We start from the raw sequence: 27,380 nt of genomic DNA, 5'->3' as shown, positions 1-27,380 counted from the left end.
CATAGAAATGCTTGCGCTCTGGTCACAGGTTAAGTAGCACGAGTGGTAACGTAGTTTATTGCGAAAATTTTCCTCAACAGTGCCACTACCTGGTAACTTCCTTGTAGCAATTTATGACGTAAAAGGCAGAGTCTGACTATAAACTTGAAAACCGTGATCAGGAACAAATAACGATTAACAACTGGACGCCCAACTTCAGTTGCATTCAACGCAGTGCTGTGTGCGTGTGTATTTTTTATTTCTCCGTCCTGATGTGATCACGCGCACAACCTGTGCATATTTGTCATTGTGTAAGTAGTTTTTGTGTATATTACCTCTCCCCCCTATCCTCTCTTACTGTCCCCTCACCTCTTTCATATTATTTCTCCATTCTGCCTGCTATCCTTTATTTCCGCTGCCCCAGCTCAGGTGCTTTAGTATCGATGGCAGATGCCAGTGCTAGCAAAAATCCTTTCCTTGCTTTTTATTATTGTTTTAATAAAACCACTTACTACTACTAGTACTACAAATAAAAGACGCGCGACTGTCTATTTAACAAATGTGCGAGCTTCCTATAGTCGCGCTGCACATATGAGCCTTCCATACACTACGCCAGTTCTCCGGCGCTGAAAACAGAGAAAAATGGTTGTCAAGAAAACTTGAAGCCAGTCGAAACTTGAAGGCGGCTGTGACAACGTTATAAAAGTAGTTGGGAGGGAGTGCTTGCGCGCTGCCATTTTCTCTCCCCTTTTTACAGTGCGGAGAGGAATACAAACGCCCAGAAGTTTGAGTCTATCAAAGTGGCGTAAGCGCACGTAGGCACATAACAGTTAAAAAATAAAATAAAAACTGCCTTATTGTGCAAGGATGAGATTAAATTTCAAAGAGAGATTAACTGCCACTTTCTATGCCCACCGTTTAAATTCATTTGAGGGCACAATTTGGGGCACTTCTAGAAAATCTTTGGGCGGAAAACTGTGAACCCAGAACGCGCGGGGGGACAACCTTCAGTGCATTCTGCGATCAACCTCGCCATTCATGGCAGAGCAGGAGGGAATCACGGCCGCCGTTTTCTTCTGGGTGCCTGTAACAAAAATAATCGCGTGAGATTCGCAAAATAAACTGCTCAACATTGCAGACACAGCACAACGTCGCAACTGCCGATGTTTGAAATGTATCGGAAATTGCTCGGGACTCTTCCTCGGTGCCGAGGTTGACTGTGTACCGTCGCCGCTCTACTCTCGTCAGCACGTGCCCGCATGTCTCTCGCGATGTCAGCCTGCAAGATGGCAGGGCGGGTGTTGCACCAGGCTGCCTCGCCAAGTGCTGCATCGATCGGCGCTCTTCCCCGCGCAGGGCTCACACGTCTCAGCGGACGGCGTTCCTGCTGTGCTGCTCGCTGGTGACGATGACGGCCAGCCTGTCCAGCATGCTCACGGTGGCCGCCAGGGGGGCGCTCGTGCAGCACGCCGTCGTGTGAGCAGCCGCTGTACAGCACGCACCCGTGCTCTGCCTCGCTGAGCACGGCGTTAATGTACTGCCTCAAGAGCGAAAGTGGGAACCGCAGTCTCATGCACTCTCTCCACACTAGCCGCGGTGACAGCCATTTGACCCCTGGTGACAGCAAGACGTACACCCCCCGTCAAAAGTTTACGGCCCAGTGGGTTTGCTTGCGAGCCCTGCAACGTGCCTCGTTATGCACCCTCGGCGACCGTAACCTCTCGAAGGAGGGATGTCTTCGCGTCCTCAATTCTCCCGAACTTTGGACTGCTTGATGCGCTAGGGAGCCACGCTAAACAGCTTGGAAGCAAACCCCTTGGGCTGCATACTTTTGACGGGGGCCGTACCTCCGCGGACAAAATTAGGCCGTTTTAATCTGGCACAAATTGGTCCTTGCAGGTAACTCGATTTTGACCGAAACCTGACAACCGGTTTCCGCATCAAACTAAAGCTTAAGAACAACATTCCCGAGTGTTTTTTTAAGATAATTGCTTAGAAGTACAAAATTACTCCCTAAACACATGTTTCGACGCTCTTTCAAGCCCCTAGTGAGTCATTATTGTTGCGTATCAGCTTATGCGAGCATTCATTGGCAGTACTACCACGATGATGTTGCTGCCAGGCTTGCCGTCACTGAGGACGTCTGGTCGTTGTGGAAGCCATACAGCAACCGTGAACCGATGCACAGCCCGAGTGCTGTTGTTCCTACGTAATAATAATAATAATAATTAAAAAACGAAAAAACTGGGGCCTCTCGCCGTACACCGGGCTTGTGAACTGACGCTGACAGTCATCCGGCAGGCTCCACGGGATTGTCTGCTCCTGAGCCCACCTTAATGACATCACCAGAGAGGGGCACATTTTCCCTAGTAGACTTGCGGTTGGGCCACGCTGTCAGAATTCATGAAGGTGAGAAGACACCAGGACGAAACCAACCACGAAACCAGAACATGGATAATGACGACACGAGGCGACGAAGAGCACTGCTTCCTTGTCACACAGTCATTGTTGCGGGTTTTATCCCGTCGTGGTGTCTTCTAAACATCATTTTCCACAGCGTCCACACGCTCCTGCCAGTGAGGTCATAGTGTCCCAGGTTCGTCTTAAAAGGGCCCTTAGGAGAAACTCGATACAATACTTGCCTTTAGAAAAAAAATTTATTTCGGCTGCTTGTCCCAAGTTTAGATGCTAGTTCGGTGAATGCATTTCTGCTCGAGAAAATTGCATTTCGAATGGAACACAATTTTTGCGCCACCTCATTCAATATCGTGACGTCAAAATCGATATAAACTCCATAATCACCATTTGGAACTGCATGAAGATGTGGCCCAGCCTCAGAGGTCCGCAGCTAAGAAAAAATGTGTTCCACTCACTGTTTGCATGTTAGAACTATCGGTGGCGGCTATACCGGCATTCTCCCTTTTTTTACCTCTTCTAGCTAATAGAAGCTTTTTTTTTAGTGAAAGTAGACTATTTCTCAGTGGAATGCGATAATCAGTTGATTGAGGCTAACATCATTTTGTTCTAGGTTTTCTGACAGCAGCATTTGAGCAAAAACCTCAGAAATCGCAAAATTTGTCCTGTACCGAGCGGGTAAGGCACTGGCCAAAAGAGAAGTGCAAATCGGCACGAGTGAGTGGCCTGCTCAGCTTGGCTGAAGTTACTCGAAGTCAGCCACGAAAATATATAGACTGGGCGTTCGCAACAATGTGCCGCTCTTGGGGGCGTGACCCAGGTCATCATGCGTGCGGGTGCAGTCGGAGTTCGGCGGTGATCAGGGTGGAGCTTAAGACTAGTCGACAACATCGAAAATGTATATTGCGAACCCGTTTATAGGCATTCATTCATTTTACGGTCTAAACGCGAGCTGTGACGCGGCTTATAAAAAAATGGGGAGAAGTCCTAGACGTGCTCTGCTGCAGATATGTTCAGTGCAGGCTACTCGTACTGGAACATTTTTTTTCGACAACAAATAAACATGCTTTGCCAGAGCAATGCGCTTTTTAGTTCTCGACATATCGTTACATCCATAACGCAGCGCCCGCATTTCGATGGAGGCGAAATTCAAAAATTCAAGTCGGCTGTGCGATGTCGTCCCGAATAAATCCCTAGCGTTCTCCTACGGAGTCTATCATATCCCAGGGGCACCTTCGGGGCCCCATGCACTATACGTAAAGCACATAATATTGACTCCTGTCTCAAAACCGTGTACCGATCCCATGGTTGTTTTCTTTGCTGGTGCAGCAAGAGAGGCATAAGGGGGGTGCTGTCCTGGTTCCTGCTGGTCACGCCTACCGCTCTCCTGGCAACTGCGTCATGCTGCATACCGCTGTACTTGCTGCACCTGCGGAATCGGTACGCTCATCCACCCATACGCATGCGCAGTGAAGGGTGCCACGAGCTCATGAGCCACTCATGCATGCACAGTGAATGGTGTTTGGATATTGCTGTCTTTAGACGATATTCGGCCACAGGTAATCAATCACCGTCGTAACACAAAGTGAGAAGTGTCCTTCAATGTCTTTTCCGCAGCTAGAAAGCATTTATCCACCGCCTTGCGCGCGCGACTCAAAAGAGGAAAAAGTGCGTCCTTTATTGCACGATGAAAAGTAAGCACTGAGTTTCCTTTCAAATATTTCGCAGACCTACTTAACTACCAACTCGTAGCCAACTACCTACTGAGACTAATTCGAAACACGCAAGTGCTCAACCGGCTGTACAATGAGGCGTCGGCTACTGGCAACCAACTGTCTTATCAGGCAGGCCACGCGCATTCACTGTGCACTCAAATGTCTCAGCTAACTACTATGTGCATTTTTGCAATGAAAACTTATGTCCTCTTATCCGCGTTGTTCTACAACTGTTGATCAATGTTGTATTGGCGCGTCGGCTACTGGCAACCAGGTGCCTTATCAGACAGGCCACGCGCATTCAATGTGCACTCAAATGTCTCAGCTAGCTACTATGTGCATTTTTCGCAATGAAAACATATGCTCTTATCCACGTTCTATAATGATGTCTCCGTTGGGTATCACGACAAAGGGGACGAAACTTGATTCAACACAAAGTGAAATCAATGCCGAATTATGCGACTTAACTTAGAAAGCAGTAAAGAAAAGAACGAAAAGTGGAAAGGACCCACCTGTTATCTACATTAGATATCACGACCAATGTGATGAAACTTGACTCAACACAATGAGGAATCAATGCCGAATGACGTGATTTAACTTAGGAAGCAGTAAAAAATGGTAAGATTTTAACTTAGTTAAACCGAGAAGGAGTGCGAAAGCAGAGGACGTTTAGCTGCAGATGGCGCGACACTCCTCCGAACTAACCTGGGCTTACCCGAGTTACTCAGAGGCTCACACAAGATTTTTGGTTGGAATGGCATTAAGTACATCCCTACTAAAAAAAAGTAACGAATAGTGAGAAGACCCGAAAGGCAGAAAAGAGAGAAAGAAGGAAGGAAGGAAATGAGGGAAAAAAACGTGTTTAAATCGAAGCCAATGTTTTTAAATATTCCTTTTAATCTAACTCAAAAAATATTTTCCCCTTGAGGCAACAAGCCAGCAGAATTGACAAACTGACCTTGGAAATAAACGTTTTCCTCGTTCTCCTGGCCTTCCACGAGCTGAAGAGCAAGCAATTAAGTGGAGGGTAAAAATTTTGAAGCGGCTCTAAAGCTCACAAATACCATCTTCTGGAAACTAGTGATTTCGTGTCATATATATATATATATATATATATATATATATATATATATATATATATATATATATATATATATATATATATATATATATATATATATATATATATATATATATATATATATATATATATATATATCACGTATTTCATTGGCCGGCTTCATTCTTCAGCTATCTTAAGCAGTTGCCAAGAACAGAAATTTCGGCGAACTCGTCTGAGAGATGCTAGCGCCAGCACCGTTACAGATAAAAATAGAAGCACGCACGATTTAACGGCACATCTACGACATGCCAGGCGTCTTTTTCTACAGTCGCTACATAACTTCAGGGTAAATTTCTTTTGTTCGCTTACTTATGCTTTTCAGAACTGCGATACTTCTATCCAGCTAAAGATAGCATTCTCTACAAATGGGTACTGTTTGTGCCGAATACTCGCCCATATGTTCGAATCTTCTCGCATTCAATGGGTTTACACACCCATGCGCTGCGCAAACCTTCACGACAAAATATGAGTTAGGAGGCTGCAAGGCCTGCTAGTTTTGTTGTGTAGCAAGCTTCAGCTTTTTTGGAAGATATGATGTATGCTGTTGCGAAAATAACGCTTCGCGCATTGAGTCACTCTTCTGGCAAATACGAAGGGTCCCTGAAATAGGACGTTACCCAAATTCCTCATAGTATTAGTAGTAGTTATTTCGTGTGTAAAAAAAGAAAGGAGAGGGGTTGAGAGAGAAACTGGCTGCGGGTACTGCAACTTCCTCACGGAACGGTGGGTAGCTGAACTAGCTTTTTCCTCGCAAGCAGTATTCAATCCCCTTTACCAGTGTGTCGTATCCATTCGATCACGTCAACACTGTTTTAAATAATGTGATAAGTCTTGATTGTTGCTACTGCACTCGTGGTATAAAAAGTAATCATTTAACGTATTAGTTCCCCCGCTTTCCTCGTCTCTCTCCGCGCAGGCCACTGTACAGCAAGGAGGACACGCAGGACATATGCCTGGCTGCCACCACGGAGCTCAACAAGCTGGGGCCCATAAGGTGCGAGATTTCAGTGCTGCCACTTCCATGCGCATGCGGTGAATAGCATTGGCGAGATCGTGTCTCCTTGCCTGACGCCCTTCCTTATTGGAATTTTATTTCTGACTTTATGGAAGACTATGGTAGCTGTGCAGTTGCTATATATATATATATATATATATATATATATATATATATATATATATATATATATATATATATATATATATATATATATATATATATATATATATATATATATATATATATATATATATATATATATATATCTTTTAGTATATTGACATAGGCTCATCTACACACTTATTCCACAATGCTTGTATGACTGGTGAGGTTTCCACAGAGTCAAATGCTTTCTGGTAATCAATGAAGGCTATATATAGCGGTTGGTTATATTCTGCGCATTTCTCTATCACCTGATTGATAGTGTGAATATGATCTATTGTGGAATATCTTTTACAAATACCTTCCTAATCATTTGGTTGATTAAAGTCTGAGGTTGCCCTGGCTCTATTAGCGATTACCTTAGTAAATACATTGTAGGCAACGGACCGTAAGCTGATCGGTCTCTAATTTTTCAAGTCCTTGGCGTCTCCTTTCTTACGAATTAAGGTCATGTTTGCTTTCTTCCAAGCTTCTGGTGCGGTCGAGGTCATAAGGCATTGCGCATACAGGGCGGCTAGTTTTTCTAGCACAATCTCCCCTCCGTCCTTCAAGCGATCTGCTGTTACCTGATCCTCACCAGCTGCTTTTCCCTTTTGGATTGCTCCTCAGGCTTTCTTTACTTTCTCTTTCGTTACTGGCGGGATGACGCTTAGTTGTGCACTACTGTATCATTAACGTTCTGATTACATTGGCTACTGCATAGATTTGTGTGGAACTCTTCGGCTACTTTAACTATCTTATCCATATTGCCAATGACACTGCCCACCTTGTCTCTGAGCGCATACATCTGGTTTTTACCTACCCCTAGTTTCCTCTTTCACAATGCCCCCTAGATAGAGAAGGCTTGATGATCATATCCTCCTCTCCACGCGGCTGACGTATACAACAGAGGTAATCTGTGTCTGTGGTGGCGAGTGTTTTCGCGGCTTCAGCGTCAGCCAACTCGAAGACGATGGTTGTCGCATCTCGCGATTCAAACGACCTGAGCCGCTTTTTGCACCGTGTCGTGCGTAACAAGAAGGCAGACCGTTGCTTCGATGAACCGCTTCTCGGGGCTCAGTTTTATCGCCATTTCGCGTGATGCGGAACATGAGCACAGCCGCTGGTTTCAGACTCAATCGTCGCTTTCACCGAAGACAATTGTCGGGCCCTCATTTCTCCTCGGCATGCCGAACGATACGGGACAGCTGATGAAGTGTGGAAATGCCATTCCACTGCGATATACCATCGTGCAGGGCAAATTAGCCCGATGGCCCCGAAGCCAGTATTTTAGGTTTTCTGCGAGACGTCGAACGCCGAGACAACGGGCTTCGCGCTATCCCTCGCAAGAGACACATACCATCGCATTCTTCAAAGGTAAACACCAATGCTGACAAATCCTAGCGCACATGTCGCAATTTACGCCTATCTTCTGTTGTTAGCTGAACTCGCGCATGCGAACGCAGGATTTAGTTGGATACGAAAATGACATGCGAAGGAACATGTACTAAGAACCTAAATGGGCACAACATGCAGGAAATAATGTCCCTCACGCCAGGCATCATCCAAACAAACGCCTTAAGTACTGTCGATAATCAATACAGTATCAACTCGTGTTTACTTTTCTTTTCAAACCCCTGCTTTAGTTGACTGCTAAAGCTCATACAGGAAAAATATGTCACGCAATAACAAAAATTATATGGCACTGCAGTTAGAATGCATTTCTCAAGACATGTCATTGCTCAAGGCTGGTCTCAAAGGCCAGAATTATACCAGAAAAATTTTACATTAGGTCAACACGCCTACACAAGGGCGCTAAAATTATATACAATGTACAAATGCTTTTTCTGCCACCTCAAAGTATGTTGGCAGCATACTGTGAAAATTTCATTCTGAAGTACTTGCCTGGAACATCAAGTGTCTGTGTTTTCGCCAAAAATGAGTAATGCACAGCGCCACATATTCCACTTCCTTTCTACGCTTTCATAACTACTCACACACACAAAACCGCTGGCGTCGTTTGGTGTGCAGTAGGCGTAAATCCAGATCGCTTTGTCAATTGCTGTCATGAAGTGCGCGCCGTCATTTCCGAACAGGTAGCCCTTAAAGATGCACTGGGCACTTATTTCTCGATGACAACAAGAGTTTCTGCAGACGAGTCTTTCCGGCATGAAAAAAAGCACTGAATAAGAGCGTACGTGCACGAAAAGACACAGCCGGCAGTTACTGGCAAGCTGTATGATCTGTCGTTCCCTAGCCGTGGCTCGATTTTCCCCGGCTACTCTGTTTTCGTCCCAAAAATAGTGTCCAGGCCTTCTCGATGATACGCGTCATTATATTACCTAGCCCGGAGTCGACCAAGACCGGTGATGTGCCGGCTCAGCTATGAGCCCACCAACGCCAGCGTGCGTTTGGACTACACGTTAAAGAAAACCAGGCGGACTAAGCTGATCAGGAGCCCTCCACACTGGCGTCCATCATAGCTCATGCGTCGCTCTGACACGTTAAACCCTGCATACGATGCCACACGACACCACATATTTATGATCTCAGTGCTAATGACTATTGTGATGATGACGGAATATCTGGCAATTATAGTGACAACCAAAATGCATGTTGAAGACCGAAAGCGTCTGTCTGCGCTTTGTGATCTTTGTGGCCATTGCCATCACCATTATCTTCTCGTTTTTGCTCCCCTTTTCCCGTCCACAATAGTAGGAGTAAAGATTTTATTCTGTCAAGCCGATCTCTCAAGCTCCGTTCTTTTTCGTTTTACTGCGTTAGCATTAGGATCATCATCTCCCGAAATCCCGGCTTCGGCGTCTGTTTGAAGCCGAGGCCTCAACAAAGGCATGGGAGGAGGAAACTAACTCGGAGGAAACAAAAAAAACTTAATCAAAGAGGGGTTCCTACCAACGGCGGCGCAAACAGACCAGCTTTGTTTCCCGCTGCTTTAGACCGTTCGCCATCGCCGCAGGCTCTGAAGCCGTATGCAGAACTGGTAGCCTGCCGCGCAGTGCTTTGGCCATCGCCGTGTTCATCCTCTTTCATATGTTCACCCTACGCCGCGTATGCTTGCGAAGGCGGCTGAGAGAAGAGTTGGTATAGAGAAAACGAATGGCAAAGTACTGTCTCACTTTCTCAGTGTGCAACACGCTTTGTACCTCACCCACGACGCGGCGCCATTGGGGACGGCGTCTGCCAGCTCACCGCCGGCTATTTTCGGGCACCCACGGAAAAAAATGCACCTCCGAAATACGATCCTCAAAGGCCCCATGTAAGGGGTATTGCATGAGGGGTGGGCGGGGAGTACGGCAGTTATGAAAAAAATATTATTTTCGATGGCAGTCTGGAATTGTTGAAGATCTGTTAAGGAAGCGATGTGACCGGGAAGGTCGTTCGTTCCAGTCGGGGGCAGTACGGAGAAAAAAATATTTTTGGAATGTGGTGTGGGCGCGCTGGGGGTAGACGGCTTTGGGATGGCTGTGACGGGATAAACGATTGGCTGGACGGATGAACACGTTGTCGGGTGGCGAACTGTGGAAGTCACCGCCGCCGCCGGTCTGAAACCCAGTCGCGACAGCATTTATTTCATGTTGAAGCGAAGGCTTCACTACGCCAGGTTTTCAAGAGGGTAGTGTAGTTCCGTTTATGACATTGAAAAGCTTTAGAGGTCAAACCGTGGAGCAAAGTCACTTAGGCCATGGTGGGGCATATACGCTAAACCAAGATGGTGGGCTACCCCCCAAATCTCTCGGAGGTCGAGGTCAAGGTCAAATTCAAGGTCACCCCAGAAGATAACGGTGAAAGTCAAGGTCAATTCCAAAGGTTGGAGAGCTGGGACAGCTTGCGATGCTGTATGCTGCGTCATATAAAAGGAATTTGAGTAAACAAGCGCATGAATCATGGAGATACTCTGCTTGACAAAAGGGGCGGAGCCACCGTCTGTGACGTCAATGGAGAGCTGTGCATATATACCACCGGCAAGGTCACCCCGAAGGTAAAGGTGAAATTCAAGGTTGAAGAGCTGGGACAACTTGCGATGCTGTATGCTGCGTCGTATAAAAGGAATTTGAGTAAACAAGCACATGAATCATGGAGACACTTTGCTTGACAACAGGGCGGAGCCACCGTCTGTGACGTCAATGGAGAGCTGTGTATATATACCAACGGCGAGCCGGTGGGGGGTGAAACCGGTTCTGTGATGGAGGAGGAACAACATCCTGTCGTGATAGCGCGCTGGAAAGCGAAGCTTCAACGTTTCAATGAGGCTAGGAAGAAACGCCATGCTGAAGAGACAGAAAAAGAACGTGCTACACGCGTCGAGAAACGACGGAAGAGTGATACTGCGAAGAAACAGCCGAAAGTACTTCAGGTGGTTCGTCTAACCAGTGACGCACAGTCGGAGGTTTCTTTCGCTTCTCACCAGGTTTAACCAAAGCTAAACCAGAGCATTTTTTTTATTCAAGGTCAGGCTTCTGGAATGAAACGGCTTATGCAGCTTCGGTCGTGAAGTAAATCTTTCGCTCTAAAAGATGAGAGGAAGCGAGTGGGAAACGCGGCAGAATGACGATGACGATATATGGCGCCACCTATTGTGAAACAACTCTTTTTAACCGTTGGGCCGTTTTTGCATATTCGCATTTTCGTGAGCACGTCCTCTGACACATCAGCTAGTGATTGTACTGCCACGTGCCTAGATTTTATCTAACTCTTACCTCTGACGTCACAGCCGGTGACCAACGGTAGAGCAGCTTGAAGATAAACAAAATAACTGCAAAATATGTAATCTCTTGGCTTTTTGCAGCAAGATTTCTCAGTGACAAGGCGTTGATTGTGGTTTCGAGAAAGGTGACAAATGGACAAATGGGCTTTTTCTCTCCTTATTCTGTTTTCTTTTTACAGGGCCGGCGAACTTCTGCTTGCCTACGCCCTCGTGTCCTACATCGTGTTTGTGTGCCTGGGCCCCATCCTTGGCTACAGCAGCCGGTAAGCGAAAGTTCCGTTCTCTGCTGACGCACAAAAACAGTTCACCCACTTCTAAACAGAGCTCAACGGGAGTTCACCTCTTTCGTCCTTTTAGCCTGCCAAGTTTATAGAATACATTAATGTTTTCTTGCGCGAGAACCTTTGGACGACGAGGATAGTTGTGGATTCACTACAAAACGTAGGACGCTCATCATCAGTTCACTACGATGCAACATATGCGCCTTAGTGCGCTTAAAGTCAGTGGGGTCTCTGGGGGTCTCAGACCTCCCACTAATATTGACAAGAGATTGAGACGTCTCCGTACTAGAATAAAGGACTGCATGGATCCGAAGCTTCCGTCAAGCTGCGTCCGATCATCGGGTCGATATAGCTTGCCAGGAAGGTGCACTGCACAGGACGTGACCTAAACGAAACCGACGAGCAACGAGAAGCTAGACCTGCGAAGCAACGGAACAGAGCTCTCGTTCTGTATAATTTTGTTTAGAAGAGTTAAACCTTACCAGATTATTCATTCTTCTTGTCAGTGGTGGTCGGGACATTTCTTCTCTATGGTGTCGAAAATTTTGCTGTCATTTTTAGTAAGAAACATTAATATGTTTCCTAAAACCCGGGCCGGAGAAAAACACAAAGTTCACAGCAATAGACAAAGCCTGGAAGAAAGAGGCAAACTCGTGCCCTCACGCCACGAGACAGTCCAGAGCTGGTCGCTCAGCTCCAAGGATACAGAACAACAACGAGCATCCTGGCAGAGTATGGGGATCATTTGTTTCAGGTCTGTCACATAAAGTGAGCAAATAACGAACTTTAAAAGTTATTTCTCCACTTTTCATGAAATGTTGGGTAATGTAGGCAGTCAGCCGCTTCCTCTCTGTTTCTCTTAATTTCTCTGTCCACCTGTGCTCGGATCACTCGAGGCCCCCCTTCGAAGGAATGTGACTTTAAGCACTGATTAGTACACTGAGCGGTACTGTGCAAGCACGATAAAATGTTTAATATGGGTACGAAGTTAGGTGTTATTTACTGCCTAGCATCTTGTTAAAGCTCGGACATCCATGAATAACATAGCTTGCAGCTGTAAGCAATGCGTATGATAGGCAAGTTGAAGGCTAACTCGGTAATCCTTTAAACGCCAAATAAATTGTCAAGAGACGTACCAAAACGGTGACTTTTTTATTCCGAATGTTGCCTAAGATTGCAGTTGACAGGCTTAAATATGCGCTGAAGGCGCGAAACACTTTTCGTGGACAACTACCACCCTCTAGCGTTCAGAACTGCAACTAACGCAACTGCCGGCAGTAACTCGTCTTTGGCTGTGGGAGCAACGCAGCCATACCCTGAATTTCTGAACAAACGTATTTTTATTGGAAAATAACTTATGAACGCTATATATTTCATAAACGGTAAGGTGTCAATATAATAATCAGTATATCCTCTGATCTACACTCGGCAGACTTGCACGTTTTTGCTATTAACGTTTTTTCTATCGTCAAAAACGCTCCTCTTTGGTTTTCAATGTCAGTCTTAACTACTCAGTGCGAGCGATGGGCCAACTTTAAGAATTATTTTGGTACTAATCGATCAAATGGATCATTACCTTGAATATTTCCACAATAGAACCTTGCAATGTTCCACAGTTGTGTCACGATTAGTCCAGGAACCTTGGACTTGATCGGGCCGGACTAGTGTGACTCGTCATGACGAGTGTGACTCGTCATTGGCGATGTTGGTACAATCTCCCGTGACGAGTATAGTTCTGGGGTTCGTAGATAAATGGGCAATTTTCCACTATGCTAGGCATAGATGCAAATAGATCGATTAGTGATACGGGTAGTCTGCATTATTACTTTTTCACTACGACAAAGCTTTATGCAGTTTAGTTGCATTGACGACCAATGCATTAAAATTAAAAATATTTACTGAGTGGTGCGGTAGCCTCCCCGGATAAACAATTCTTTTTCATTTACGTTGAACACTTATTATAATAGGCGAGAGACAATGCCTGTGATGCCCGTTATTCGACGAACTGTGCGTTTCTGCCGAGTAGCATTTACTACTGCATTTCATCTTAGGAAATTATCTCCTTCACGCATTTAGTTTCCTTGTGACATGTGCGGAATCAAGGAAATACAAAAATGTATCGGTCATCGGCCCGTCATTCCGCGTATCTACGCTACTTCACTCAACATAGGAATGCAAGTTTTATCTTTGACATCTTCCTAACACCCCGACTTTTCAGTTGGAAGTGATTTTTTTTTCTTAATTGTTATCCGGATGTGTTACCTTATATCTACTCACATTGTTATAGGTCATGACTTCTTGCAGCCCATGAATATTGCAGGTTCACCTAGAGCTTTAATCTCACACTTTTTTTTTTCCTGAATATACTACCTATACATTTGACCTTAACTTCCGCGCACTTTTCCGGAATTTCTAAATGCTCACTTCTTGGTCTGTCGTCAACTTTGACATTTTTTCGACATTTTTTTTGTATCAATATAACGCCCAAACACAGCCCTCTACTTTGTGGCACCTTGCGTCAGTTACGTTACATTGTGTAGTACGTTTGTTTTGTTCGTAAAAAAAAAGAAACTGCGGAACGATGCCAACAAAATAAAAATTAGGATGCGTTCAAAATTCTCTTCCGTCGAAATACCTCCGAACTGTAAGTAATGTAAAACAATGTGTACTTAGGTTTTTGTACATCTGTCCGGTGTGGACGGCGTAACAATCTGCTCTACGCTCGCAGCAAGCACTTGCTGTCCTTCCTCGCCGTGCTGCTGCTCGTGTTCAGCGTGCTGCCGACCAAGTGGCGCGGCTTATTCAAGCAAAAGCACCGCCTCGTCGTCTGGACGGCCATGTCCCGAGACGTGCCCTGGGCTGTGATCGTCATCCACTGCACCGTGCAGCTCACCACCAGCGTCTTCCGGGTACGCGGATAACCTGCGTCACACCACACGTACCCCCTTTGCATACCGTCAGAGTTCTGCAGGCGGAGGAGGTCGCCGTGGCGCTGGTGGCGGCTGAAGGCTACCGGAGAAACAAGTCACTATACATCCTTAAGGACTCAAAAGAAGCACGCAGAAACTACACGAAAGGTAGAATCTGCAGAGACGCCCTAAATATCCTCCGTAAAGTAGGGCATCTCAAACACAACACAACCCACAGGATAATCTGGATTCCAGCACACACGGGAATAGAGGGTAACGAAAAGGCGGATATCTTAACTCGCGAGATCACGTACCGAGCTGAGCAGGCACAAACCCTGGGTCACCACAATACCGTTGAGATCGGATATATTGAATTTTCACAGAGGAAGGAGGATTAGATATTCTCCTCCGCATAAGTCTCTAACACAGCAAGAAGCAGCTAGCTGGCGGAGGCTGCAAACGGTAACTTTTTTTTAACTTACTCATCCTACACAAAATGTATTCTACACAATTCAGGGACACATGCCCGTAGTTCGGGGCAACCCCCACGCTATACCATATCACCTGGGAGTGCGAACGCAACTACGCATTCCACCAACACAAAACCCCGAGTGCGGAGCAATGGGAGAGCCGGCTCACCAGCTGCGAGCTCACTGCCCAAATGGCACTAGTGCAGCACGCAAGCGAAGCAGCTAGGCTCAGTGGAGCCTTGGAATAGGGGCCCAACCTTGCTGAAAGAGGTCAAGCGTCGTCAGCGATGACGACGAAGACCCAACCGCTAATCTCTTAAGAGACCTCAATAAAGTTTTTCACTCTCTCCCTCTGCAGTCACAAAAGCTGATCCCTCACGGAGACACCACGGTAAAGGAAACAAGGAATCGTGAAGGACAATTACATCTAGAGCCCCCACGCCACGCTGAAGTTGTGGCGATGGCCTGGTAGTAGAGAATGCACCAAGCCATGACCTAGTGATAGCACTGACCACACACACACACATGCGCGAGGTACTATCCCACGGAACATCAGGGCTTGTTTCATGAGCTGACTCCACAATTCCGTGGTACGAACGAGAAAAAAGTTAGGGGCGATCGATCGGGTTGATGTGGTTGAAATTCGAAAGCATTTTTTTTTATTCCAATTAATGATTCGATTGTCTTTCACTCATCAACGTACGGAAATTCAGATCCTATTTATATTCCATTTCTATTGATATTCACGCCGCCGCATCAGCCGCCGAACAGCTTTCTCCTTCGTGGCCTTCTTAATGAACTCGCATTAAAATGATCAGCTTTAATATTCGTCCCAGGTCCTGGTTCCTAGCTCAAGCGGGTGAATTGAGACGAATTTGGCGCGGTGTGCCAGCTACCCAACACGTTGGTTATGTGTACTACCAAGAGCGGCCACGGTGTTGGCCGGAGTGCAGTGAAAGGGGCTCCTTGTACAAGATGCAATCATTTGCGGTCCCTGTTTATACACTGCGCAGAAAATAATGCTCTCAGAGCGCCCTTATATCTTGATTAAGCAACAGCATTATTAATAGTGATTTACTTGCTTCTTGTAGCAATCTGTTACGTGCTGTGTACTGTAATCTTGCATTTAATCAGCATGCACGACGTGCATCACGGGCTATGGAAATTTTTCAGCCATATATGAAATTTCGCTCATCTATATATCCAAGCTGTACAGCTGCGGCGACTGTTGCTGAGTTCACTGGGTCGGCTTCGTCAAGCTGTTTATAGAGCGGCTTTTCCTGCATATGTTCGCACTGTACAATTTGAAGAATGCAAAAGAGGTGTTTGATTAGAAGCCAGAGAGTAATGATGGCTCTTACATATTAAAACATTGTTGCGCAGTCATATGGGTAAGTCCCAATTAACTGCGCCTCTTACAGCAGCTTTTATTGTGCCGGCTTAATATGAAAGACGAAAACGCATATGAAATATTGTTTAGAACGTGACGCGCAAGAAAAATACGGAGTCTGCAAGACCGTAATGTGGACTTGACGTTCTAGCTTTGTGCCGCGGAAAAGTGGCTTGTGTGAGAGAGCTCAGTTTTTTGGGTTTTTTTGTCATTAGGGTGCCTCGACGTGCGCTCCCTGGCTCACCCTAGTGGACTTCAATTTCCCTGCAAATGCTGCATAGGTTTCCGTATGGGAGGTTATGCAGGATCTGTGCTGGGCTTCACAAACTACACCCTAAACACTAATAGCCTACATAGGAGTAAAAAGGTAGTTAGCTCTCCTTTAGTAGACTTCCTTGAAGTGGCAGGGTATCGAACATCGCATAACTCAGTGTGAAAATTTTCAGCTGTAATTGTGCGAGAAGTATTGAAGGCAGTGATATGCTGCTCGAGAATGCTGATAGTGACTGCCTACTATTCGTATACGGCGCAAAATCTTATTTGTAAAATAGTTTCAGCACTGGCTAATTCTGATGGACTAAAAGCACTCGTCCAGATTTCTATCGGCTTGTATGCCGGCAAGACGCTAACAGTAACGGGGTGGCGGAACTGCGCAGAGCAATAACCTGCTCCCTGCCTGCTTCGCCATGCTGGGCACCGACTTCTGGGGGAAGAACTCGCTGGTGGTCAACCAGGTGGTGATCGGGGTCATCGGCAGCGTGCTGGCGGAGGCCATCAACAACAACCACCTCTGCGACGACATCGTGCCGCTGGTCATGGAGATTGTACGTGGACGTCTTTACAGTGTTTCCGCCTTCCTCGGCGCGTTTTTTTTTTCTGCGCTTCGTCTCTCAGTTATTTGGCGCAAATGCGAGAGCTTCAGACGGTGTCGCGGAACGAATTTTCAGAGATAGTTTACAAGAGTTGCTTGTTGGGATAGTTGATGCCTATTTGAAAAAAAAAATAAGACAGCAGTACTTTGAAACAACGCAAGAACTCCGATGGCTCTCTTGTGTCAGCGCGCTGTTTTCTCATATACTATAGGCTGTTCGCGAAATAGCATGGCACGTGATCTCTTTTAACTTGGAATGTTCAAGAATACTATATTCGCAATTCTCCCAGTGACCGCACTGGAGACGGCTGTTGTGCTTTCATGCGCTTCTAAAAAGCTAGATTAGGATAACCAGATAGGCATACTTTTTCGAATAGCAGCATATGCAAGGTGGGTCGTATTTTGTTGCCCCAGCCTGCAGAGTACGCGTAGAAGCGTAGAAGACTGAATCGTATCGTCTTTGTGTTGAAACACATATCAGAAGCCAAAATCCTTGCTTGCATAAGGAAGCGAGACTTTTTAGAGAATTACTTGATAAGCCCCTTTGCACACGGTGTCTTAAGTTCTGTAACGCCATAACTTCCACGCAACGAGATTCTGTCGCATGAAATAGCTTTCTTCCATTGATCAGTTGTCCATAACAGTTGCTATTTGTCCGCCTCATCCTGGAAGCCCAATTCCTTTCACGGATGCGTCAATTTTGAGCTGTGCTCCTGGCAAATAGTTCACCACATGGCGCATGATGTTTCATTCACACAGTTCTTCGAGTCACAGCAGAACTTCATAGAAAGGACAAATCTTTTGAAATGCTATAAGAAATCGTCGATTGTTTCTTACGGTTCCCGAGAACTATGGCCATATCAACAATATAATCGCTCGTTATGAAGTTTCCCGGTAAGATCACATATCCAACATTCTTGGGCAAAAACTTTGAATATTAGAAAACTGTAAGGTGCCGTTATCGGTATATTGAAGGCGATGGACCATTCTTCCGATGTGTAGAAGAATATTACTTTTAAATTTTTGTCCGTCGCTCGCATAGAGCAGTAATACTGCCACAGAACACCAATGCGGAAAGGTTTCAAAGATAGCAAAAACGTTAATAGCAAAAAAAAGGCAGGCCTGTCGATGGGAGAGCGGCGGATATGTAATTGTTGTTGTTAAATATTACAATATATGAAAATATTGCGTTCATAAACTCTTTTTCGTTAAAAAATGCTTTTGTCCAGAATTGTGTGGTATGGAAAAGCCAAACCTCTATGCATCTAGATCTCCTCCAATCTTGCGAAGCCGCGGAATGCGCTTCTCCGAACAGCATGAAAAACTGGTGATGTTTCATGTCAGAGTTGTGGCCGCGCATAAGTGCTATTTGAACGCTGTTTGATTACGTTATTTGCATCGTCCTCTCTATGCATTGCTTATCATAATATGCAGTTGTGCATTTAACTGCAGAGTACTTCACTTAAAGATCGCAACAGTAAGTTAATAATAATTTAGAACAGACAGAAAATGAACGAAATGAGAAGTATTCATTTAAGGACGAAAACGAAAAACGAACTCAGGGGAAACAGTTACGCATCGATGACTCCTAGTAGATTAAGGGGGTATTATTGCATGAAAATGCACTCATATAAAGCAAATGGGTGTTTTATTTCTGGTATATTTTGAATTTATACGACAAAAATTCAAAAATTATATTTGTTTACAACTGTATGTGGTAGAACGTTGTCAGTCTAAAGTCTCTAAATTCGTACTGCACATCTTCAACGCCGCTTCACGGGTTCTCCTTAAATAGAAATTCTCGTAATTTATGGTTCCCTTCGACTTCGAATTATTGAATAGGCTGAAATTTTGGTACATCTTGAAAGAATTGGGTTAGCGCGAAAGAGACGCATTAAATACGAGGGAAACACTCGCAGGACGACGCTACCTGAGAACGATTCTTAATTAGCGTAGTTATGCATGCGTTTCCCTTCTCTTCTGTTTTTTTTTTTCATTCTGACAGAATCCTCAACCAAAATAATTCACATTTGAGTGTACAATTTCGGTAGTGAACTACGCTGGCGTACGTATTTAGGCGTAAACGAATACAGAGAAAACACATTCGCTAACACGCTATTCGAGAGCCAGCCCGCAATCCGACGTTTCTTGAATTTCGGAGCGAACACAAACCATTTAATGCTAAACCAGTCATGGCCGCTTTCCTTCGGAGTCCCCCATCCCCACCGGCTTCCTCAAGCCCACATTCCACTCGCAGGCTGATGGGACCGACGTTCCTCCCGCGGCGTATGCGGTGCCGGCGGCTGTGGGCGCCTCCTCAAACCTCATCCTGCCCATCCACCTGCCCATGATTGTGGCCAACGAGGTCATCGAGGTGCCCATGCTCCAAGTCGTGAGTGTCCTCTCTGAGACCACAGAGTGGCTCTTTCTGGATTAAAAGGACTAACCTTTGCGGTTTCAGTTGCAGAATTTCCCGCGTTCACGAATTGATCACGTGGAGCTTTATCTAGAAACTGATAACGAATGCCTTATCTTTTTCTATCACTTTGGCACCAGGAAGCGTGAGATAGTTGGAAGTTTTCTATTTCTCCTCTGAATTCGTTTTTTGCTCGTAGTTCGTTTGCTCGAGAAAGGCTTCTTTGCGTTTGCGTGCGTAACCATACAACGTGCTCGGCGCGGAATAATTCATCTAGAGGAAGCAACGAGGAGAAATAGTTGACTATGCTTGTCAATGGTACTAGGAGGATTGGTTCTTGCACGTTAACCAGCGAAAAGTGTAACAAAATAAACAATCTAAGCTTCCTTCCTTCAAACCCAGAGCAGGCGGCCGAAATTAATTCGGACCCTTCCATTAAATATCCCTCGTAGGCCACGTAACAACTTAAGGATGTTGAACTGTATACGTGCCCAAAGCATACCGCGCCATTTAAGAGCCTCTAATACTGGGGCCAAATTGAGGATTCGTTTGTCGGAGCTAAACATAAGATATGATTTAGAATTCTTTTTTCTGATCCTTGCTGTAGCATTCTTTAGCAACGCTTAATTACAATACAACCGCCCTCGCTCAATCTGTATTAGTCTTGCCTTCGCGACGAAAAGATGCTCGCGACCTCCTCCCTCCGTGCTGAGTGTTGCCAACCCCTGCGAAGCCTTCTATCCAACGGGGCAGAACATCACTACTGACTTTCCTGGAGCACAGTAACCGAAATTATAGTACGGCTTAGCAATGCACAATTTTCATAAGCGGAACTCCTCTGGTTGCACAGATGAGCCGCAGTGCAGTATCTCATCTGAAACGGAGTTGAACTTCACACCATAAAATGAATATCAAGACGACATCAGCGTTAACGGTACCGTGTCGCAAAAGCCTGGTGTCGGTGTTGTGAGCGAAAAATCCCAAGAGGCGACGCATTTCCTTGAGAGAGGAAAGCTTCCACTCGTTGCCGAGCCCGCCAAGAGGCGCTGCAGATGATAGAGTGCTGTGTCGTCACCGCTCGTGTATGAAGCACGAGGAGTGCGCGCGCTTTCTGGGACATGTATCGCATTTTCACGTGCTTAACTGGCAGTTCCTCGCGTTGTGCTTCGGAAGCCGTCGTCTTCATTTTCCATCTGTGCACACGGAAGGCCATCAGCCTTCTTTAATGCTATCGCATTGTCCCCGCTTAAGGGTAATTAAGCAACTATAAAGAACAAACCGCGTACACTATCACGTCATGTACTTAAGGTGGAGCTTAAATGTCCCCAGAAATTTTTCACATTCTTTTAGAGATGTCATTAAAGTTGCTCGTTGAAAATTGTATTGCGTACACGCATTATAGAATTAGCACGCGATATTTTTCTGTGCGTGTGCGAACACTTCAGCGTCTGCAGTGCGTAATTCATCTGCCTAACGTCAAGCACCACCCTTGCATTTATAAGCGTACCCACTATTCATAGCCACATATGTCCGACATACCATATATTGACGCCAGCGCTCGTGCAGAGGAACACGCCTATCAAGAAGGAGGAGGAGGTGCTGGGTACGTCTTTAATGTACCGTACGCCCCCTTCAGGCCGCAGTTCAAGCCCCGGAGAAATACCTAAGTTAGACACTCCAGTCCATCACGGCAGTCGCCGTTTGCAAGGCCTACCTCTCGAATTTGAACTACTACTCCCTGCTTCTAATCCACCACGAAGGGCTCCCACAATGAATTCTGCGGCTACAGTTCCGCTGGTCCTGCTCAATCACCAGCGAGAGCCACCGCATTTCCACGGCCAAACCCACGAGGACGCCGAAGAATGGCTGGACCAGTACGACCGGGTGGCCATCTACAATGGCTGGGGCGCTGACTGCAAGATGCGTCATGTTTATTTCGCCCTCGAGGACTACGCGAGGACCTGGTTTATCAACAACGAATGTGGCCTTCGAACGTGGGATACCTTCAAAACTGAGTTCCTCCAAGTTTTCAAGGACAGCACGTTACGCAAGGAGAAGGCTGACCTGCTTTTAACTCCACTGGGGAGGGAGCCACGATGAATTCGGCAGGATCTCTACGTGAGATTATGCGATCCATCGTGCGAGAAGAACTGGCCAAGTTTTTCCGGCTAAGGTGCAGCCTCAGGTTGCCACACTTGCTGATGTTGTTCGCGAGGAGGTGCAACAGGCTTTAAGTACGAGCACACCACTACCTCTCCCAGACCCGGTACAGCCGCAGCACCCTGACCTCAGCTACGCCGCCGTCACACGTCGTTTCATGCCGTCCCAGCCGAACCCACGTTATGACGCACTTGCCTCCGCCGCTACATGGAGTCAACCTCGCCATCCGAATGCTCCACAGCGCCTAGGATGACGCAGAACGGATATCTAGAGAGCGCCAGACAATCAGCCGCTGTGCTACCATTTCGGTGAGGCTGGACATGCTTTTCGCCGCTGCCCATACAGGTAGATGGGCCTTCGAGGATTCCCCGTCGGCTGTCCCTGTCCGACGTGTGGAGAACGACCGCAGGAGATCGCGGACTACATCTCGCAAGCGGACTCAGTACAGCGCCGCTTCTCTCGATCACCATCTCCGTGTCGATACAGTTCCCCAGGACGAGGCCAGTCTCGGATTCCCCGTAGGGGAAACCAGATGCAGCAGCCTCTGGAGGCGCCGCTGTTCAACGACAAAATGTGCAAGATCCTCCATCGCCGCAAGACCGTTCACACACAACGCCGATTCCCTAGCCGTACCGGCGACTCATCAGCCAAAGTGCCTCAAAGCAAGCCGATGTCCTCACGTACCGCTCCGTGGCTACGACGCCTTTTCTCGATGCCGGACTCCTTCGACGCACTGCAGCCGAGACCGACTGCCTCGACATCTCCAAAGTAAGACACTAGCAACAGCAGACAGAGATTTCGGTTGACGGCGCCAATGTAACCGCGCTGGTGGACACTGGCGCCGATTATTCTGTGCTGAGTGGAAAATTTGCTGCGGCAGTAAAGAAGTTCACGACCGCTTGGGACCGCCCACACACGCGTACTGCAGGGGGTCATTTGATCACACCAACGGGAACATGCACATCGCGGGTAACCGTGCAAGGCCAAACATTCCTAGCAACGTTCGTAGTGCTGGCCGAGTGCTCCCGGGACGTCATACTCGGCATTGACTTTCTGACTGAAAACTGCGCCATGTTTGATCTGCAGACGCAGTCCGTCAAGTTCTCAGCCGAGAAGGCCATATCCGTCGATAGTGTTCTCCCAGCTGCACATTCTAGACGAACACGTGAGCGTGCCTCCACGTTCCAGTGTAATGATAACCCTCGGCTCAAAGAACATACGGCAAAATTGAGGGTGTTGTGGAAAGCAAGCAGTTGTTGCTTCTGGACAGCGGACTTTCCGTCGCCAGGGCGGTTGTCTTTCTCGAAAATAGCACGGTCGACGTTCTTCTCACAAATTTCAGCAACGAACACCAGCACCTTAACAAGGAAACGACTGTGACGTATATTGACGCTCTTAGTGAAACTAGGTGTGTGCACAGTTTAACGACTGCTTCCACGAATGAGCCTGATAGAGCTGCTGGTGTTTAGTACGACATTAACCCAACCCTGCCGCTCGAGCAGCGCCACAAAGTGCGCGAACTGCTCGATCGCTACTGTGGTGCCTTCGTGTCGTCGTCACGCTTCGGGCGGACGCATCTTGCAAAAGATCGCATAATTACTGATGAAAATGTTCCACCACTCCGCCAGTCACCTTATCGAGTGTCCACTAAAGAACTTGAGGCTAACAGCACAGAAGTGAGGGAAATGCTCGCCGACGACGTTATTCGCCCTTCTAGGAGCCCGTGAGCGGCACCTGTCATGCTTGTGAAGAAGGACGGCACCTTACGATTCTGTGTTGACTACCGTCGGTTAAACAACATCACTAAAAAGGATGTGTACCCGCTACCCAAAATTGACGACGCTTTCGATCGCTTATGCAGCAACAGATATTTCTCCTCCGTGGGCCTGAAGTCTGGATATTGGCAAATTGAGGTAGACGAGAGGGACCACGAAAAAACGACATTCATCACTCCAGACGGCCTGTACGAGTTTCAGGTGATGCCATTTGGTCTTTGTTCGGCACCCGCGACATTCCAAAGGCTCATGGATACCGTTCTTGCAGATTTGAAGTGGCGAACTTGTCTGGTCTATCTGGACGACGTCATCGTTTTTTCCCCGTCTTTCGAGGACCACTTGCGTCGCCTCGAGGACATCTTGCAGGCCATAACGTCATCAGGCCTTACTCTAAAAGCCGAAAAATGCCATTTTGCACACGAAGAGTTAGTTTTTAGGCCATGCCGTGAACTACCAAGGAGTCTGTCCGGATCCCGAGAAAACATCCACCATTGACAATTTTCCACCGCCGCTTGATCAGAAGGAAGTTCGTCGATTCCCCGGACTATGCGTGTATTACTGCCGCTTCGTAGAGAATTTCTCTAAAATTGCCTCCCCCCTTACTGATCTGACAAAGGCGCATGTACCGTTCAAGTGGGGAACCACCACAGCAGATGGCGTTTCAAGAGCTTCAATGCCACCTGCAGTCACGCCCTGTGCTGGCGCACTTTGATGAGCTTGCAGACACAAGGGTCCACACCGATGCAAGAACGGTTGGTCTGGGCGCTGTCCTACTTCAAGTTCGGCGGGACCAACCACCTTTCATAGCCTATGCGAGCCGCCCACTATCGAAGACTGAACCCAACTACCCTGCCTCTGAAAAAGAATGCCTCGCCATCGTGTGGGCAGTTTCGAAGTTCAGACCATACCTTTACGGCAGCTCTTTCAAAGTAGTGACCGATTATAACGTACTATGCTGGCTGACCAACCTCAAGGATCCCTCCGGGCGCCTTGCACGATGGAGCCTTCGATTCCAAGAGGTCGATATCACCGTCATTTAGAAATCCGGTCAGACACACGCAGACGCCGACTGCTTATCTCGTGCTCCCGTGCAAGCAGCTCCGGACGACGCTGCTGACGACGATGAAGTCTAATTGAATGCAATACATGCCAACGATATCGCCGAGCATCAACGCGCCGACCCCGACCTCCGCGACACCATTCGTTATCTTGAAGGTGCCAGCCGGAGAGTTCCTAAAGCCTTCAGGCGAGCTTTGTCGTCTCTGTACATACGAAACGGTGTTCTCTTCAAAAAGAATTTCGCCGCCACCAGTAGGCAATACTTGCTGGTCGCCCCTGTGAACCTGCTCGACGAAATTCTTCACACCTGCCATGACGAACCAGCTTCCGGCCATCTTCGTGTTACTAGAACACAAGTCAGAATTCAAGACAAGTACTACTGTCCTCGCCTGGGTCCTGACGTTGCGCATTACGTCCGCACTTGCCGGGATTGCCAGCGCCGCAAGGATCCGCCCGTGAAGCCAGCCAGATTCCTCAAGCCCATAAGAGCCGCCCTCGCAGGCGTTTCAACAAGTCGGCATGGACTTGCTCGGGCCCTTTCCTACATAAGGCTCCGGAAAAAAAGTGGATAATAGTAGCCACTGATTATCTCACACGTTATGCGGAGACAGCATCTCTTCAAAGTAGCAGCGCCATCGAAGTATCCCACTTCTTTGTTCATCAAATCGTCTTACGTCATGGTGCTCCACAAGTTTCGATTACGGACAGAGGAGCCGCCTTTTCGTCTGAGCTCCTGCAGCATATTCTAATTTTCAGTCACACCAGTCACCGTAGGACGACTTCTTATCATCCCCAAACTAACGGGCTCACGGAACGTCTAAACACGACGCTTGCGCACATGCATTCAATGTACGTGGACGTGGAACAGACAACCTGGGACGACGTCCTACCCTACGTCACGTTCGCATAAAATACAGCCGTGCAGGAAACAACCAACATAACAACGTCTGGCCCAGTTAATGGACGTCAGGTGAAGAAAACACTCGATGCCAAGCTGCCTCAAGTCGACGATCATCCAAATGACGACGCTGCGTCCTTCTTACAACGCGCCGAAGATGCCCTCCAACTCGCACGGGTTCGCATTCGGTACCAACAGGGCCAGGACGCGCAACGCTACAACCTACGGAGGCGGCATGTGGAATACCACCCAGGTGACCTTGTCTGGGTTTGGTCTCCTATCCGACGACGCGGGCTGAATGAAAAGCTCTTGCTTCTTTCCATACCGAACTGTGCGACGCCTTGGAGCCCTGAATTATAAAATCGTCCCTCATGAGGCTCAACAATCTCAACGCCACCACCGGCCTCAAAACTGAAGCCCTACTACGGAAGGACACCCTGACTCTTCTCGGGACCCCTTGCTTTCTTTCCCGAATCGGGTCGATGCTTTCGGAGGAGGGGGCTAATGACGCCAGCGCTCGTGCAGACGAACACGCCTACAAAGAAGAAGAAGCGCTCGTCCAGGGCTACGCCGCTCCTGACTCTCTGCCGCTTAACTGCAACGTGACTCTCAGCTGTTTAACGCCAACGTGACAATATATGCGGTAAGGGCCGCACTTCGCAATTTTCACAAGTGCGGCTCTTAGCTTAAAGTGGAGTTTTTCAGTTAATCCTTCAAGCTATAGTCTGAATAAACTACTTTATTGTCCCGTACAATCTGACTCTATATGTGGCGCCAACACCAGTGTGGACCTTATCTGCAGTTATACGGTACACTGTCTACCTAGCAACGTAGGCAAGATGGTCCAGAAAAGCTTGGAAAAAATGGTGTAGTATATCAAGAAAATAAATTAGCCTCGACAGAAGACAGGGCGTTTATGGGGAATCGGTGGATACCAGTTTTAGTACTTGCTGCAGCAGCCGTCCTGCGTGGCTACTGCACTTTTTTTGCATTTTACAAAAAAAAATTACGCCAATCACTTATTGTTTCTCGTTTTCTCAATTTATCCACAGGCGACGATCGGCATCCTAGCCAAGGCGATCACCGTGGCCAGCGCCATCGTATCCGTCAACACCTTCGGGTCCCGCCTGATTCCGTGGAGCGTCGTCCCGTCCACCAACTCGACGGATTACACGGAAGCCTTTGACAACGTCGCATTTTGACGTTGCCAAAGCGCAGGCTCACAAGCGCACTGCGTTTGTTTATTTAATATCTCTTTTTTATTTGTTTTCGCCACCTGATCATCAGAACCACCTTACCTTCTTTCATTCCTGCTTCTACTCTTCCTACCCCGTGTGTGTGCATTCCGTGTGTGCCTGAAATCCTGACCTTTTTTTATTTTTCATCGGACCTCGCCGTGTTCTAAAAGAAACAACTTCGAGCCAGAATGCGGATCGATCTACGGCGTGTTCCGTCGAGTAGCAGTGCCTGCAAGACACCTTTTATACAGTATTGAGCGGACATTGCGGCTGTTTAGGACAATTTCTGCGAACTGTTTTGAGACTCGAAAAGTGCGATGCTTCTCTGTGAAATCATCTGGAACACTGCGCCCAAGGCAGACACGTATTATTTTCCGTGTATCACTCAAAATCTGAGTGTAAGGTTCGCCGTGTTTGATCAAAGTTCAGAGTGCTCTATTCATATATGGTTGCTTTGTGATTAGAACATTTTCTCGTCTTGATTAAGAAGTGCAAGACACGGCATTACGTGCGCATCGAAACATTAAGAGACCGGAAGAAAGCATGTGATCCCGTTGATTTCGCAGTAGTTAAGACAGATGGCGATAAATGTAGCCATTTTTCCTGTTACATGACCTGAGCGTGAGTTGTGCATAACTTCTCGCATGGATGACGGATACCATCCGAGGAATGCTAGAGGCGAGTAATACGCAAGATATTCTACTGGAGGCTAATCTCCTTGGCCGGCGTGCCGTCCAGCGCAAGACTAACTGTTTTAGTGCGCTAGAACCGATATTTATCGCTTGTTCGCTTGTGTTGAGCGAGCTGTCTTCATATG

The 27,380-nt window shown here is 47.1% G+C and overlaps 2 protein-coding genes across 2 annotated transcripts; both read left to right on the top strand.

Moving 5' to 3' along the window:
• The first annotated feature begins 1,338 nt into the window (after positions 1-1,338).
• LOC144119647 (uncharacterized) lies at positions 1,339-16,427 on the top strand. Its single transcript, XM_077652215.1, has 6 exons — positions 1,339-1,455; positions 3,724-3,834; positions 6,149-6,226; positions 11,276-11,359; positions 14,106-14,286; positions 16,362-16,427. The coding sequence occupies exons 1-6, from the start codon at positions 1,388-1,390 to the stop codon at positions 16,425-16,427; spliced, it is 588 nt and encodes a 195-aa protein (XP_077508341.1). The 5' UTR covers positions 1,339-1,387.
• A 390-nt stretch (positions 16,428-16,817) lies between these two features.
• Positions 16,818-26,560, top strand: LOC144118505 (uncharacterized). Its single transcript, XM_077651428.1, has 3 exons — positions 16,818-16,970; positions 19,275-19,409; positions 26,378-26,560. Exons 1-3 carry the CDS (start codon positions 16,833-16,835, stop codon positions 26,525-26,527), a joined length of 423 nt encoding a protein of 140 aa, XP_077507554.1. The 5' UTR covers positions 16,818-16,832; the 3' UTR covers positions 26,528-26,560.
• Positions 26,561-27,380: the final 820 nt, after the last annotated feature.

Source organism: Amblyomma americanum, chromosome 2 (assembly GCF_052857255.1).
Source record: "Amblyomma americanum isolate KBUSLIRL-KWMA chromosome 2, ASM5285725v1, whole genome shotgun sequence".
NCBI classification, from domain to species: Eukaryota; Metazoa; Arthropoda; class Arachnida; order Ixodida; family Ixodidae; genus Amblyomma; species Amblyomma americanum.
The sequence above is the reverse complement of the archived record's forward strand: the minus strand, read 5'-3'. Positions and strand labels throughout refer to the sequence as shown.